The sequence below is a fragment of the Gavia stellata genome, chromosome 16, assembly GCF_030936135.1.
Source record: "Gavia stellata isolate bGavSte3 chromosome 16, bGavSte3.hap2, whole genome shotgun sequence".
In the NCBI taxonomy this organism is placed as follows: domain Eukaryota; kingdom Metazoa; phylum Chordata; class Aves; order Gaviiformes; family Gaviidae; genus Gavia; species Gavia stellata.
Window position 1 is genome coordinate 7,139,894 of NC_082609.1, and position 16,093 is coordinate 7,155,986.

At 60.7% G+C, this 16,093-nt stretch overlaps 1 protein-coding gene across 1 annotated transcript; it reads right to left on the bottom strand.

Annotated features, from left to right (window-relative positions):
- Positions 1-749: 749 nt before the first annotated feature.
- Positions 750-14,913, bottom strand: TNIP1 (TNFAIP3 interacting protein 1). The gene is made up of 18 exons (XM_059825149.1): positions 14,863-14,913; positions 8,779-8,949; positions 7,662-7,784; positions 7,277-7,359; positions 6,980-7,048; positions 4,753-4,944; positions 4,471-4,565; positions 4,311-4,392; positions 3,981-4,073; positions 3,670-3,735; positions 3,360-3,491; positions 3,151-3,279; positions 2,708-2,830; positions 2,267-2,392; positions 1,858-1,938; positions 1,498-1,692; positions 1,159-1,249; positions 750-808 (listed from the first exon to the last, which is right to left on the bottom strand). Exons 2-18 carry the CDS (start codon positions 8,918-8,920, stop codon positions 783-785), a joined length of 1,848 nt encoding a protein of 615 aa, XP_059681132.1. The 5' UTR covers positions 8,921-8,949; positions 14,863-14,913; the 3' UTR covers positions 750-782.
- Between the last annotated feature and the right edge of the window lie 1,180 nt (positions 14,914-16,093).

Below are 16,093 nucleotides of genomic sequence, written 5' to 3' on the forward strand. Positions count from 1 at the left end.
CGCTGCAGGGAAAGGCAGAAGGGGGGAGCAGGGGTGTCCCAGCCCTGGCAAAGGTAGCAGGGTAGGAGAGGGGAAGCGCTGAGCCAAGCGGCCAGAGGGAGGGCATGCACTTGGGGCCATAGATCCTGGGGTGTCCGCACCAGGGTTGGGTTCCCCTTGCACTCGATCTGGCCCTGCGGCTACACCTGAGCACATGGGGAGCAGCAGCCCTAGCACCCCTCCCAGGCCCCCCCAGAGGAAGCAGCTTTCAAGATAAAACCAAAGAGACTCAGCTACACTTCAGTCCTTAAATAAATACAAAGACACCAACCACCCTCAGCCTGGGCTGTGGCTTCGGCAGGCACCCGCCTGCAAGCATGGGATCTCCCACCGCTGGGAGAGTCCCCCACCGTCAGCTGCTGCTCCAGGGGCTGAACTGGGCCAAGACCCACGGCGAAGCCCCTGGACACGGGCAGCTCCTGGGAAACTCTGGCTCCTCTTCACTGAGGACCTGGTTCGGGTCTACAGTGACACCAGGCATGACACCTCATGGGGAAGGGGACGGCCACGGTGGGCTGACCCTGTGCTGGCCACCACCGTGATGGCACCTCCAGTCCTTCCTTCGCACCTTCCCTGGGGGATGCGCTGCCGAGCCGCTCCAGGCCATAGGTGCGGCTACGTCCACTGCATGTCCGCGCATGGGGGGAAGGCAGCCGGAGGAAGCTCCTAGATATATACACACGGGCACACACACACACCCTAATCCTCTTCCACTGGTATCGCAGCGCAGCTGGTCCTTGGCGTTAGGGCAATCCGGGACCTGCCTGTTCTGAGACATAAGAGGGGCGGCATAGGGTGAGCACAGCTCTTCGTGCCCAGACGAGCCCCATGGGAGGGATGCCAGCCTTTGGATGGCTGTTAACCCTGAGCACCGACTGCCATAACCCCACGGGCTGCTGAGGCTCAGGCTTGCGCCTGTCTTCATATGCTGCGGGGATGCAGCAGGGACCAAGCCCACAGCAGAATCATCCCCTCGGCTGATCAGAGGCGGGGGCTGAAGGGAAACGGCCACTGCCTGGCAAGCTGTCCCCCTATCCCTCCCCCAAGTGTTCAGCCAACTGCCCAGGGTCTCAGGGTGAAGGACAGGGGCGCTCCCCTTGCCAAGGGTCCAAGCCTTACCCAAGTCCTTGGGGACCGGTTTCACCCCAGCCACTGCTTGGGCGTTCTGGCTGCGAGCCATGGCGCAGGGTGGGCGCCACGGGTACTCGGGCTGCAGGAGGAGATGGAACAGAAACGGCAAATTACCAGGGATGTGAGTCATGAGGCTGTGCTCCGTGTTTGATTGCGAGGAGGAGGAAGAGGGGGAGGAAGAGGGCTGAGGATTCACATGCCACAGGACATGTGTGCTCAGCTCCCTGCTCGGTGGCCCTGGAGGAGCCGCTCGCTCGGCAGCGAGCCCCAGACCTGCTCGTGTGGGACCCTCTGCTCTCCCTCCTGCTGGCACAGGTAGACACTCACCGGGGGAAAATGGTGGAAGTTTTGTCCTGGCGTGTGCTCGCCTGGCATCGCTGGCGGGTATCGGATCTGCTGCCACTCATCAAAGCCATGGTACATGGGGTGAGCCACGGGGGGACTGTACTGGTACTGGTACATGGGGCAGGCAGGGGCCAGTGGCCCCGGCAGCGGCTCGGGGTGCAGCCTCTCTCCGGAAGCCTGCGAGGAGCCAGGGGAGATGCTAGGGAGATCCCCAAGGGCAGCCCACCACCACCACCCATCATCTGGCTTGGAGCTGCCCCTCCAATGGGAGACGAGGGGCTGGGGCCAGGTCCGCAGCCCCCAGCCCCTCCGCCCAAGAAGGGTTTTTTCCCCCATCCCCACCTGTTTGTGCTGTTTCAGCAGCTTCTTCAGCTTCTCCTTCTCCTCCTTCTCCCTCTGGCAGTCGTCCTTGGAGGCTCGCAGCTGGGAGCAAGGGAGGTTAGTGCAGAGTCCACCCTGCCACCCACCATGTCCATGGGGCGAGGGTCGCTACAATGCCCTGTGGGAATGCCTGCACCAGTCCCCTCCATCAGATCCCCAGGAGAGGGGCAGAAGGAAGAGATGAGTGAAAGGAGATGTTCTGTCAGGGACAAGCAGCAGCAAAACTACCTCTCTGGCCTTTCTGTCCCCCCCTCAGCCCCTGCTCTGTGACGGGTATGGGGGCTGTGACACTGGGGATGAGCACCTCTAACACACCCGCAGCGGACACAGGGCTCCCAGAGTGCTGCCAGTGGCACCCAGTGCTGCTCACCTGGTTGTTGGAGAGGACCAACTGCTTCTGCAGCTTCTCTAGCTGCTGCTTCAGCTCTTCCTTCTCCTCGTTCATCCTCTCCCTGTCACTCCGCTCCCGCTGGAAGTCCTCCTCAAAAATTTTCACCTGGCACAAGGGAGGGATGTGGGTGCACCTGGCTGAGGGCAGACACCTTCCCCAAGCACCCCCCATCACTGTGTTGCCATCTCTGACCCCACCAGCTACACCAAGCCTCAGGCACGTGGGTTGGCACAGCCCATGGCTGTGGTCCTTCCAGCTGAAGGCCTGGAGGATGCTGAGTTCAGTCCCGCACTCCCCAGCACCATAACAGACACCTGCCAGGGCTGCAGGGCTGCTCCTGGCCACACCGGCCTCTTTGCCCGGGAGGTCCAAGGCATGTAGCTCCCTCCCTGCCTCCAGTGGGTCCGTGTCCTGCCCTACCTGCTGCTTGAGTAGCTCGTTCTGGGTCAGCAGCTCCTGCTGCGGCACCTTCCCTGCCAGCTCCATGGTGTTGGCGAAGATGGGTGGTGGGGAGGCCTGGACATTCAGGGCCTCCTCTAGCGCCTAGAGAGGAAGAGGAGCAGCACAGACGGGGGTCAGAGCGAGGTGCTATGCCCATGACATCTCCAGAGGGCCATGGGCATGTGCCCAGCACGGGAAGCAGGTATAACTGGGCAAGAGCAAGAGGACTACAGGCCCTCCGCACACCCCTTTTCCTGGGAGCCTAGAGTGATGTGCTGGGCATCGTCTGACATGAGCTTCTGCCTGGGCAAGGAGCTGGGCAGGAGGGGGTTGATCAGGGTCAGTTTTAGATTTTAGAGAGGAGAAGAGACCAGAGAACATAAAAAGCATTTTTCAGGGAGGGACTGTGCCCTGGCCCCCACCTTGTTCAGCCTCTGGATCTCCTTTTCCTGGTATTCTCGCTGTCGGGTGACCGGAGCCAGCTGCTCCTGCAGGAACCGCATCCTCTGCTGCAGGTCCCTCACCTCCATGGCCAGCCTCTCTTTCTCCGCCTGCAGGACCCGGGGAGGAGATCAGCCAGGGCAGGGCGATAGGGCTGGCAGCTCCCTGCCACCCTTCCCGAGGGACTTGCCTCCTCTGTTTCGATCCGGGACTTGGCCAGAAGCAGCTTGCGGTCGAAATCCCTTTGCTTTTGCTCCCGCTCCGACTCCAGCTCGGTCAGTGCCCTGCGGGCCTCGGCCAGCTCCTGGTGCAGGTCTGTGACCTGCCAGGAGGGAGCGGGGACGTTGGCCTGCCTGGAAGGACCCACGCTGGGGTGGGGGAAAGGAGGCGCAGGGAGCCCCAAAACCTTCCCCTGCACCCAGTCTCCTCTGAGTCCCCCCAGCCAGCACCCAGCAGAGACAGGCCCCCCCAAGCACCCAGCCCAGAGCACCCAGCCCTACCTTCTGCTCGTACTTCTGCTTTGTGGCTCGGAAGTGCTGATCCCATTGCTTATTCACCTCCAGCAGCTGCAGGGAGAGAGGGATGGCTGAATGGGAGCCCAACCCCTGCCCCGAGCCAGCTCTAGCAGTCCCCAGCAGCCTCCCATTGCAAAAGCACCTCCGGGACCAGCTGGATGGAGATCCTGGCTCCAGCAGTGCTTCCCTGTGGCTCTGGAGCCCTGCCCCAGTCTCCCCATGCCGTCCCAGCCACACGCCCCTGCTGCCCGCTCCCCCCCTCCTTGGTGGTGCCTCCCTCCCAGCCTGGTCCTCACCTCCCTGCGCTGGTGCTCCAGGATCTTCACCTTCTTCTCCTTGGCCTCCAGCTCTCCTCTGCCCGGCGCCTTCTCCACCGAGACCCCGCTCTGCTGGACGCGCACGGGGGGGACCCTCAGGGCTTTTGTGGAGGCTGTGCCCGAGGCTGGCTAAACACGAGCCAGTTCCCCTCCCACGGCCTCCCCCATCCCCTTGAGACCCTGAGAAGTCCTGCTGGTCATACCGGGACAAATTGGGGACCTGATTAAAATGAGGCCACATTTGCTGATGTGTCAGCGGGCTCCCTGCCTCCTTCCCAGCCCTCTCTGAGGGCGATGCTGCCTCCTCACCTGCTGCTGCTCAGCAGCTTCCCTCTTCCCACTGTCCTGGCTGCTCAGCGTCACCATCCTCCGGAGCTCCTGGTTCTCACACCTGCGGGCAGGGACGGCCAGGTCAGTGGGAAGAAGCACCCAGGGCAGCCCTGTCCCCCTCCCCACCACCCACCCTCACCTGAGCTTCTCCAGTGCCTGGTTTCTCTGCTCCAGGTCCCGCTCCAGCTTGGTTCGCAGCTCCTTGTTCTCACTGTGCAGCGTCTCACACAGCGTCTGGGGGGTGAATGCCAGCAGCATGAGGACCGCGGCCAGCCTCAGAAGCCTGCTTGACCACCCACCTCCCACCAAGCCCTGGTATGCGGGTGGATGTCCACATCGGGGTGGACAGGAGAGGCTTGGTGGAAAAAAAAAAAAGAAAAGGGGAAAATCCCCATGAGGAGCCCAGCCAGCCCTTGCTCACCTGCAGGAACGATGTTCTCTGCTCGTTCTTGTGCACCTTGGAGGCCAGGCGCTTGAGCTCGGAGGCCATGTAGCCCATGCGCACGAAGACCTGGTCCTTGCTGGCCTCCTTGGCACAGCCGCTCAGTGTGCTCTCCAGCTGCTGCAGCTGGGGCAGCAGGTTGGCATCCTCATTCGGTGGCTGCTCCAAGTCCTGGGGATGGGGAGAGGATGAAGCAGTCAGATCAGTTCAAGGAGCATTGCAAAGTTCCCTCTCGGGGCAGGTGAGCCTGGTCTCCCATCCGGGGCTGTGGGGGGGGAGCTGGGCCAGCACCAAAACACCCCGCAACAGCTCTTGGTACACTGAAAAATTGTGTCAGCTTTGTAAAGGTTTAATTCCCAGCTGCTGGACATGGGACACCAAGTCCCTAGGTGGAGGGGGACACCATGGCAGCAGCTCTCCCAGCCCGTGGATCCCCCATGCTCCTCAGCAGTCTGAGCAGACCACGGTCCCAGCTCACTGATAGCAACGGAGGCATCTCCACCCCTGGTCCCTTCTCCCCCCTTCTCTCCCCGTTGGCACCAAGACTAGAAATCCCAGCTCCTGAGACTGTCCTTTCCACGTATGCTCTGGTCTGTGCCAAGAGTGAGGTTTGCCACGTGGTGGTCTTACCCCAGTCCCCAGCTTCTCCTTCCTCCTGTCCTCCCTTCTGCAGCTCCCCTGACTGTGGCTCCCCTGCTGCTGTGGCACACCAGGCACCGGGAACCTAGGCTCTTTGGCAGGCAGCAGCCAAGATGGTGATGCATGGGTTTTAAAGGGTGGCTGGGAAAGCCCAGGTCAGGGCACACCCGACCCATGCAGGAGTGGTGTCCCCAACAGGCTTGTCCTCCCCTGGTGTGGCTGATTAACTCCTCCATTGCCTAGGAGACACCAGGGCACAACAGAGCCTGGCCCAGTGCATGTGGCACTGCTGGGGAGGAGGTGGGGACGTGCTGGCACACCTCTGCCTGCTCTGCTGACTCAGCCTGCTGCTCATGGGAGTGCCCTGGGCAGCACCACATGGGGCCAGGAGTGCCCCGGCCTTTACAGCCCTGAAACTGCCATGGGAGGGTGCGTGCAGGGCACAGCACAGCCAGCTCCTTCCACCAGCTGGCAAGGGGGAAGCAGTGAGGACCTGAGCCCAGCTGGAGCGATTGGGAGAGCCCAGGTGTGAGCCTGGGACTAGCACTCCACTCAGGTGCCAGCAGCCGATTGCCAAGCGGATGCCACCCTGCTTTCCATCACCCCATGGCTGCACCCTAGGAGGGTCCAATGAGACTCAACCCCTGCTGGAGCCTCTCTGGCCAATGCAAACAGGGATGTGCAATGAGAGCATGTCCCCTTACTGGCACCGTGGGGTGTAAGCTGATGTTCGTCCTGCTTGGGCTCCCCATCCCTCCTCCCCTCCGTTCCAGCACACACAAAAAGCCAGAGGACAACAGGACGGGGCTGTGCCAGCCAGGAGGACATTCAGGTGGCAGCAAACAGAGCACATGGCAGTGCCTTGGCTAAGGCAGACCCTGTCAACAACGACAGGGCTTGGAGACCTGGTCCTCCCACCCAGTGCAGGCATCAGGAGGTGAGCATCAGAGCATCGCTGACAGCTCCTTGGGTCATCACAGCCCTTCCTGTCACTGTCACATGGCATCTGGAGACACTGGTGTCCCCATCTGGCTGGGGCTGCTTTGCTGGCCCCATGCCCAGGCAGCCCACCTGTACTCAGGAGCCCTTGCCCTTGGAGGGCAGCCTGCACACTGTCCCCTCTCCCCGCCTGGATCAGGCAAGAGGAGCAGTATATGCTGGGGCACCCTTGCCACCACTCCCGAGCCCTCCGGCCCCAGCGAGACATGGGGAGGACCAGCCACGGGGCTGTGTGGTTCTCTCTTGCCTACAGACCGGCCAGGTCCCCTCATCTTCAACGGTGGTGGAGGCTAGGGACTGCAGCATGAGCACTGTCCTGGGGGCTGTACGTGGGGCTGGCTCTGCTCCCCTGGAAATGCCTGGGCACAGTTTATCCCTCCTCTGCGGTTTGCCTGAGGGCTGCCTTGACACGGGTCCCCCAGCCCTGCCCGTCGGCAGCTACACCACCGGGGCACATTGCTGCGTGTCTGCACACCCTCCCACACCCTTGGTACCACCACCACCGCATCAACCAGCTCGACTCTCCACCCGCTGCCCACCAAATCCCGCAGGCACCAGGGCCACTCACTGCTCTCCCGGTCTCCTGAGGAAACCCCTGTGCTTCAACAGCAACGATCTCGAACTCCGAGGAGGATCCCTGCAAGGGGAGGCAGCCAGGTCAGGTTCCCAGGGAATGGCAACCCAGGATGCCCACCACACAGAGGCAGGGACCGCTGGGATGGGAGCACAGCAGGGAAGTTGACCCCTCCTTTCAGATTTATCCCCCTTTCTAGAGGCTTAAAGGCTGCCTCCTTTTGCTTTAACTAGATGGAGAGTCTCTCCCTCCAGCCATGCCAGCACCAGCTCTCGCATTCAGCAGACTCACACTTGGAGGAGATTTCCGTGCTTCTGTATCCGGCTGGGCGCTGCCTGGGGTGGCCCGTGTGGAGTTGGGATCAGGGCCGACGGCTGCGGAGAGGGGAGAGGATGTAGCCATGAGCCTTTTGGAGAGCAGGGCCTTTCCCCGCCTGATGCAGGGATGCAGACAGCAGACACCCCATAAGGTTGTGCACTGATGGAGGCTTTCTACCCCAGCTATGGGGACAGGACAGAAACCTCCCTCCAGGAGAAGTGAGGATGGCAGTGGTTTGATACACTCCAGAGATGACAGGGCTGCAAGAAACCTTCATGAAAGTCTCCTCTCCTTTCCCCTGAGCTCAGAATTCTGAGCCATCAGGTCATCCCTCCCCAGCGAGCCTCACGCCTCCTACCTCCAGTTTCCACCAGGTCCTGCAAAGAGGATGAGGCCATCAGCATTTTGTTGTCCTTCACGAGGTCCTCCGCCTTCTGCCGCAACTTGGATGCCTCCACCTGGGACTCCTCCAGCAGCTCTCCTGTTGTGGGTAACAGAAGGATGCTCACCCTCCTTCCTCAAGTGCCTGCCCTGCAGCAGCCCCATCCACCAGCACCAAGACCCCTGCTTGGGTGGAGAAGTGCCCAGCATGGCCCTTCTTCATCCAGAAAGAACTTTTCTCGGCCAAATCCAACGGCAAAGCTATATCCGTGGCTCACTGGCTGCAGAGTCCCCCATGCTGACACACAGAGGACTGGTTACAGGAGGCAGCAGGGCAGCACTGCATCTCTGAGGTCTCCTCTGCTTCCCAGAAGAGCCAAATTTAAGCCTAGATGGTGAACCTAGGTGTCCAGCCCACCCACTTTGGGGTCTGGCACCAGCAATGCAATCCTCTCCCCACCCCAGGCAGCTGCTCCCACATCAGTGGGTCCTGGTCCCAGGTAGGGGCATGGCAATGCGACGGGAATCACGAGGCAGGTGGAAATTTGGCTGCAGAAGTGGGACTTGAAAGCGGAAGCTGGGTCACGAGACCGAAAACAAAACTGGGGGCGGGTGGGGGAAGGCAGCCGAGGAAAAAGGGGGCGGCACGACTCAGCTGGGGTGTTTCAATGCCGGCACGTCCCTGCCATTGCGGGGAGCACCCAATGCCAGGGTCTTTGAACAGCACCCGGGAAAAGCCCCTGACCTGACAGGGGTTGCGGGAGGTGGGGGCTTTCACCAAAGGCAGAACAGATCCCGGCATCTGCGACCTGCCACTGCAGGACACCGGGAAGCTGACCTTCCTCAATCGCTTGCCTTTTTTTCAGCCATTTATCCCACCGTAAAGCACCCCAGAAGTTCAGCAAAAGCCTTGCTCCCTCTGCACGTGTGAAAAAGCCTAGACATCCTGCCCAAGCCCCCAGGACAGGGAGAGCTTTGCTACTGCCCCAGTGCCAAGACCCCCCAGTTTCTTATAGCACCCTTCCTAGGGTGAGAAACCCCCAGGCTCAGTGGGCCCAAAGGCAAACCTCCTCCCCCAGCCACGCAGCAGTTACCGATAGACTTGATCCCCTGCATCTTCTCCTTCAGCCGGGTGTTCTCCTCCACCAGCCGCTCAAAGGCCGTGGATCCATTCTCCTCCGTGCTCCCACCAGGGTCATAGATGCGGTAGGGTCCTCTCCCTTCCATGCCCGCCATTCAGTCGCCTACCTCCCAGCCGGGCATTCCTGCAAGGCAACAGAACACGGCGTCACCTTCCTCTGGCCCCGGACGGCACTGCAGTCCCCCGGTCCCTACGGTGCAGGGGTCCAGGGTCTGCCTCACGGCTCGCCAGCGGAGAAGTGTCCCAGGTGAAGGCACTTCCCCCTCCAGCCCTGCCTGGGGTGAACGTGCCGGGGTGACTCACAGACATGAGAAGTGTCATGCGGGGAGGCATCACCAGCAGTCCCGCTTGGGGACGGCTCTCACCCCGGCACCGGAGTCCCCAAGGAGGTCACAGCTGCCTGCCCCTGCATCCCCAGGGGGATGGAGGTCCAGCCCAGGAGCATCCACCCACACCAGCGGACCTGGGGACTGTCACCGAAGTATCCCACTCACTGCAGGATATTTTCAGGAGGTCAGAAAGGGTTGCAAGGGGCTGTTTGGGGAAGTGCAGTGTCTGCAGCCGCAAAAGCCTTAACCCACAGTCAGTGGGCTGTTTGGGCAGCACCAGGGGTGGGGGGGGTGTAGATGAGCCCCAGCAGCCACACAGGGACCCGCTCTGCCCTCCAGCTCAGCCAGAAAAACCGGCTGCCAATGGCATGGCTTCCCGAATCGGGGCACAGGGAACAGCCAGGCACGCGCCGGGCCAGGAGCAAAGTACAAGGAGAAGAAACGCCCGCATGCAGCGTGCTATTTGCTTTTTTAATTCCTTGCATCCGTGGGTGGCCCAAAGCCTCCCTCTTGTTGAGGTCTGTCCTGGGGACAGCTAGGCAGCATCCCGGCCCCAGGTTTCACCCATCTCCTGGGGGTGATAAAGCAGCTGCTGTGAATTATGGCCCAACTTATCAAAAATACCACCCTCCCCCCTGATTCTGATGCCAGCTCGCTACAAAGCGGGGCAGTGCTGCAGCAGAGACGGCCCTGGGGGCGATGCCACAGAGCTGGTGTGCTGCCTACAGTGTCAGCTGCCGGGGGGCACCCTGGGAGCACCCGTGGGCACCCCCAAGTGCTCTCCCCCTGAGCCAATGCAGCTGGGTGCTCGTGAGCAGGAGGTGGCCAAGGGGGGACCATTTTGAAAGAGGAAGGGGGGGAAGCCCATACTCGAAACTGTCTCTACCTCAGACTAATGCTGATATGACGAACGATCCAGGCTGATCACCGATTCAGATGACCTGCCTGCCAGGGAGCGGCAGGGACTTTCCAGATGACAACTGCCACCTGGCAGCATCTGCAACTAGAGCGGCAATTAACGCCCACCTTGGCGGCAGGTAATTACGCGCTGCCTCAGCCGCAGTCTGCCTTGGGAGCCATGTCCCCCATGAGGTCTCACTGTCCTGCTCTGCAGGTGCTGCCAAGCCCCCCCATCACCCATGGCCCTCGTGGGGAGCCGGCAGCCCTGTCCCAAGCAGCTGGAGGTGGTGACCACCGGGATCTGCCCAGCTGCGGTGCAGGGCAGGCTGAGCAGCGGCTATTTCTGGAGCCCACAGCAGCTGACAGGAAGCTGCAGAAGAACCAGGGCAGTTTCCATGCCAGGGTCCCGGTGCCAGGCAGCATCGCCACAGCTGGTATGAAATCCCCCCCGAGCGCCTTGCCACGGGATGGGGAAAACTCCCGGAGCAGACCTGCCGGTGGGCAGGACAGAGCCCAGCGCGGCAGCACGCACATGGCCTGGGAACCCGGCAGCACCTCCACTGCAGGGAAATGCTGTCACCTGCGGCCACGCTATCAGCCTGGTGCAGGATGGGGACAGTGTCACAGGCAGGCTGGGGACCTGATGCTGTTTTTCACCAGTGCCTGGTCACCGTGTGCTGCTCCAGATCCAAACCTGTGGCTTCGGGAGGAGCTGGTTAGCAAAGTGATCTTGCAGCAAGCATCTTGTGGGGTGTCCGTGTCCTCTACTGGGATGAACCCGGGTACAGGTCAGGGAAAGTGGGGACAAGCTGCTCTCTCACAAGGAAGTCTTTCCGTGTGCGGGTTTGCAGCAGCCTGGAATACCAGCCCCCAGTTCTTGCACTCCAGACCCCAAAATGGGAAGTTTTCTGCCTTGCCCCACGGCACACGTGCAGGAGGTCCCCTGCCCATCCCTGCCCGCAAAGCAACGCAGCACCAAACACCCGAACTCAAGCCGCACTGACCGCCTCGCCCACTGGCAGAGCTCACTCACGGCAACCCCATATTCTTCCAGCTGGATGGAGCCACTGAAAAGCCTCTGCTATTCCCAATTCTCATGGTTTTAATCAAGAATTTTTCTACCCAAGGTCTACATCCTGCCAGGCAGACAGCAGCAGAGGTGTCGCAGGAGCTGTTTTCAAACAGCAGCTGGGAAAAGGAATTGAACGACCCCCAGATGATACAAGCAGAGACCAGCCACGAATTCACCAGCAAAGACAGCCCAGCAAGAGGGGAGGGTTTCCACAGCATCCGAGCCCATCACTGGGGTCAGGGCAGGTTTGCCCGGGGTGGAGGAACAGCCCCATTTCTGCAAGGAGCTGCTGGGATTGATCTGTCACCCTGGGGACAGGACCCTGGACCAGGTCACTGTTCCCAGTCCTGGTTTGGCTTTTTTTTTTTTCTTAAGACTTCTGAAAGGTGAGATTTGCAGTGAAAAACATCTCATGTTTCAATAAAATCACCAGGGAAGAAGAGAGAGGACTATAGATGAGTGCCTAACCATGGTTAGAAACACAAAGAAAACATGACTACCACAAACTCCAGAAGAACTACCGAACTACCAGAAAACATTTTTTTTGCCAGTCAGCAGTTTCTAAGCTAATCTGACTGTACTTCACAGCCCCTGGGGTTGAGGGCTAGCCACGGACCATGGCTGCCCAGGTACAGCTCACCGGCTCCGTGCAGCCACTGGCAGAGGCTGCCAGACGCCGCGGTCGCCCGTGGCTGTTGCTGGTTTCAAGGGGGGCACCGAGACCTTTAACTAGTAAGTTTTTATGACAACTCAGCAAGAGGAGAGAATGAGAGAGCAAGAGGGCAGGGGAGACTCCCAGGCGAAGACCAAAGCAGGGTTGTATTTAAATAGCTGCGATGCGGCTTGGGAGCAAGCTGGCACTGCGTAGCCATGGCCAGACTGTTCCCTGCTGTCACCCAGGAAGACGTGCATCACCACCGTGGCCACCAGCACCACAGCCATCGTTGCATCAGCCACATAGAAGCGGTAGAAGGAAACAATTCCTGCTTTAAAATTACTTAACAGCTGAAGACACAAAGGCGGAGGATGCGAATCCTGCGCAGCGAGTGGGCTGGCACGGCTGGAGGTTTGCTTTCGGCCACGAGTCCCGGGGTTGAGACCAGCCTCCCAAAGCCGTGGGCTTGGCAGCCCATCAATTCCCATCCCACAATCCATGGTGGGGGCTCAGCCCAGCCCTTAGGAGAATGGGGTTTTCCTTACCCCTGTGTGCAACGTTCCCAGGAAGTCTCCTCCCCGCCAGGATCACACAAGGCGAAAGTCAATCCCTACAGGCTGCCAGCATCGTTTTCCCATGACCAGGGCTGCCAGGTCCCCAGCACCCCTCCTCCTCAGAGGAAAAGCAAAAGTCACTCAAGACAGACACTACGGAGGATTTTTTTTGTTTGATCACTTTACTAGAATTCAGCAAAATGCCACAGCCCCCAGCCCAGTTTTTTTCTCTCTGGAGCTCCAGCAGCTCCCCAGCCTGAGGAACAGCCTCTCCCGGGCTGCTGGGCTGGTCTTGTTTGCAGGGAAGCAAAAGCATAACTGGCTTTAGGAGAAAGCAGTAATAAGGAGAGTTTCTGGGCACTGCAGTCCACTGGGCTGGGAGCAATAAAAGAAGAGGAAAGCAGGCATTGCAAGGCTTCGGTCTCAAAGGGAAAGGTTTGAACTTCTGCTTGAAGCATTTTTCTTCCCAGCCTGGGCAGCTGCAGACAGAAGGTGGGAAAGGCAAGAGCCCCATCCGAAACACAGCAGATGTTACAGATGTGCTCCAGCCAGAAATTCCACCCTCGCCTGAGAAACTCACCTCCCGCAGAGGCTTCACAAAACAACCTGCTTCCGATGAGGTTGCTCGCAAGGAAATAAAGCATTTCCCCATTTGGAGCCAGGTTTACAAACACGGGTAACCACATGCAGCTGCAGAGCTCCTTGCCACAGGTCCAAGCTCTGGCACGGACAGGACAGGCAGCCAGACTTGGTGGTGGTGCTCCCCTGGGCAGCACAGTGGTGTTTTACACAAGACCCTGTTTTCTGCTGCAAGAACATCCCGCTTCATGCTGCCTGCTCTGTTTCTTCCCCCCTGCAGAGCTCAGTAACATCATGGCTGCTTGTCACAGCACTCGAAAGCAGAGCAAGGCACAGCTAGCCCTTTCCCCGCAGCTCCAGCACAAACCCGGGCTACTGCTGTCCAACCTGGTGCGCTTCAGCCAGGCAACAACCAAGCAGCAGAAAAGTGGCACCACAAAGCTACACCAGCAAAGCTACCTCCGTCACCCAAAGCGTAAGAATTGTTGCTTTAAAATGAAATCTGCAATGCCACGGGAGTACGTGGTTCAGCTTCCTCCACCCACAAGTGTTTTGTACCAGCTGCTGGCAAGCAACGACCCACAACCCTGTGCTAAATAGGTCTGTTTGGCATAGGTCAGGCTGAAAGGGCGTCGTAGGATTTCTTGCAGAGCCAGGAATGATGCCAAAGGCTGCAAAAAGCCTCTCCTCTTTTCTTATTGCTTACTTTGCCTCGCCACAGAGACAGCTCTCAAGGACGTGCACGGCTGGAGCTTTCCTGCTGCCAGAACTCACTCCAGCGCTCAAAGTCCGGTCTCCCGGCTCCAGCATGCTTTGGCTGCCTTTGCCAGCGCTCTCAATGAAACCTGCACTCCAAAAGAGCTTGTGGCAGCAGAACAGCTCTTACTTACCCAAGCAGATGGAAATAACGAGCTAAGGGGGAAAGGTTGCATTTGCCTCCCTGATAGAGGGAGCAACCTGTGCCCAGGGCACTGAGGAATGGGACTGCCAGATCTCCAAGAGGCTGCAGGTCCCCACCAAGTCCCATCCGGAGCGATTTTCACTCGGAAGCAGGGCTGACAAGCAGCATCTTTCCTCCGCCCTCAGCGGGGCCCTTAGCCTGGAATTGAGGGAGGGGAGGTGGGGAGGCAAGCTGTGCACCACCTCCCCTAAGGAGAAGCGGGAGGCTGCCGTCCCCACCCCGGCTATTCCAGCCTCTGGATCCGCAGCCGATGCGGACTCCTCCATCGACCGGAGGCTCCGTGGAGCCGCGGCCGCGCTCAGCCCCCGGGGCGGGATCCAGGCACCGGCCCTGCCCGAGGGGGACCGCAAGCCCAGAAACAGTCAGACGGCGGATGTGCGGGCCCGGGGGAAGGCCGGGGTTGTGTAAGGCAGAGCAAGGGGAGGAGCGAGCCCGGGGGTTCGGCCCGGGGTACAGCAGCGGTGCGGGGCTGCCCGGCCCAAGGGGCCGGCACCCGGAGTCCGCCCGGGCCGGGGGGCGGAGGGACCCCCGCAGCGGCACCCTCCGAGCCTGTCTCCTCTCCTCCCCCGGGCTCCGCCGCCGCCGGTGAACGCAGGCTCCGCTGCAAGCAGCCTGCCCCTCGGGGAGCGGCGAGGGGAGCCGGCAGCCCCTGCCCCGCCCCGGGAGAGAGGCGACTGAGGCGCAGTACGACTACCGCGACTGGCCCGCGGCACCCGGGCCTGCCCCGGAGCAGACCCCCGGGGGGACGGCGCGGCCACGGCCCCCGCCGGGGTTTCACAAAGACCGCCCGAGCAGACCGAGGGCCCGCGAACCGGCCAGATACGGCCAACACACAGCTCCGCCAGCGCCCCCCCACCAGCGGGACCCTTCGCTAGGGCGGCGCGACCCGGTGCCCAGGCGCCATCCCGGTGCCCGGTAAGACCCCGGTGCCCCAGGCAGGGCCCGTCTCCCCAAGGGCAGCAGGGCCCCCCACCGCCCCCCGCTCACCTGCCAGCGCACCCCCGAGGCGGGGCAGGTGCCGGTCCCACCGCCGGTACCGCTCCGCTCCGCCGCCAGCACGGGAGGAAGCGGAGCGGAGGGCGGCGGTTCCACCCTCGGGAAATTCCCAGCCTGACGGACAGGCGCCGCAGCCAATCGGCGCGGAGCGGAGTGTATAAAAAGGGAGGGCGAGGTGAGGGAAGCGCTCTGTCATGGGGCAGCGATTGTTGGTGCCGTTGTTCCCTGTGGTTCCCTGGGACGGTGCGGGGTCCTGCGGACCCACCTGGCACAGTGGGGCCCCGAGGGGCGGAAGGAGCCGGCCTGTCTCTGCCCTAGGCGGGGGAGGGAGTGTTCTCGTTGGGGTGCGGCAGGCCCGAGCCTAGCAGCGGCTCCCCCGGCTTATCGAGAGACAAAATGGCGGGGCCGAGGGGAGGGCAGGGCCCAGCCGCGGCGCTTTGCAGCCGGGGGTAGAGGAACCCCCTTGCACCCCCGGCGCGGCCTGGTTGGGGTGGGGAGGAATAGGTGCTGGGAGGCTGTGTTGAGGGCACCCCGGGTCCTCTGCCGCTCTGGCAGGTGGGCTGTGCCGGTCTCCAGGCTCTCCCCTCTGCTCCGGGTGCTGTGGGAAAGAGGCCTGTGTGCTCCCGCGGGCCTGCTGGGGCTTACCAGATCTTTCCTCTGAGGCAGGGAGAATTCTGCACCGAGCCTGTGTCTCTTAAGTTCTGTTACACGAGGAAATTACACCCCACAGCTGGAGCGTTTATTACCAGGGATCCTTTTCCTCTCTGCTGCTGCTTTGATTATTGTGCATTTGTGAACAACAGAAATCAGCCATAGCAGCAGGAACCACAGGGAATGCCTTCTGGTTTCACATAGCTCTTTGGGACTTGCTCTGTAGCTACCTGATTTTCTTTCTTGTTTTGGTTTTGCCACAAGGAAGGTGGTTTTTTATATATGTATATAAAAACAACAAACCAGAAGCAAAGAAAGCCTGCTGTAAGCAGGCATGCTGCTTGCTCTGTGCCTGTACTCTAAACATTTCCTCCTTTCTGTAGGTGACTGCTACTGGGCTCGTAAAGGTGTCCTTCACTGGCGATTGTGCTGTTTCCAGCTGTCCCAGTCCTGGCTTTCTGCTCAGTTCAGACAGTTCTACCGCTTCTTGGTGATCTGATGTTTTTTTGGGTTGTAAAAATTAAAAAACCCAAACTCCTTTCCCTGACTTGCCCTTCACTCTGACCAGGAC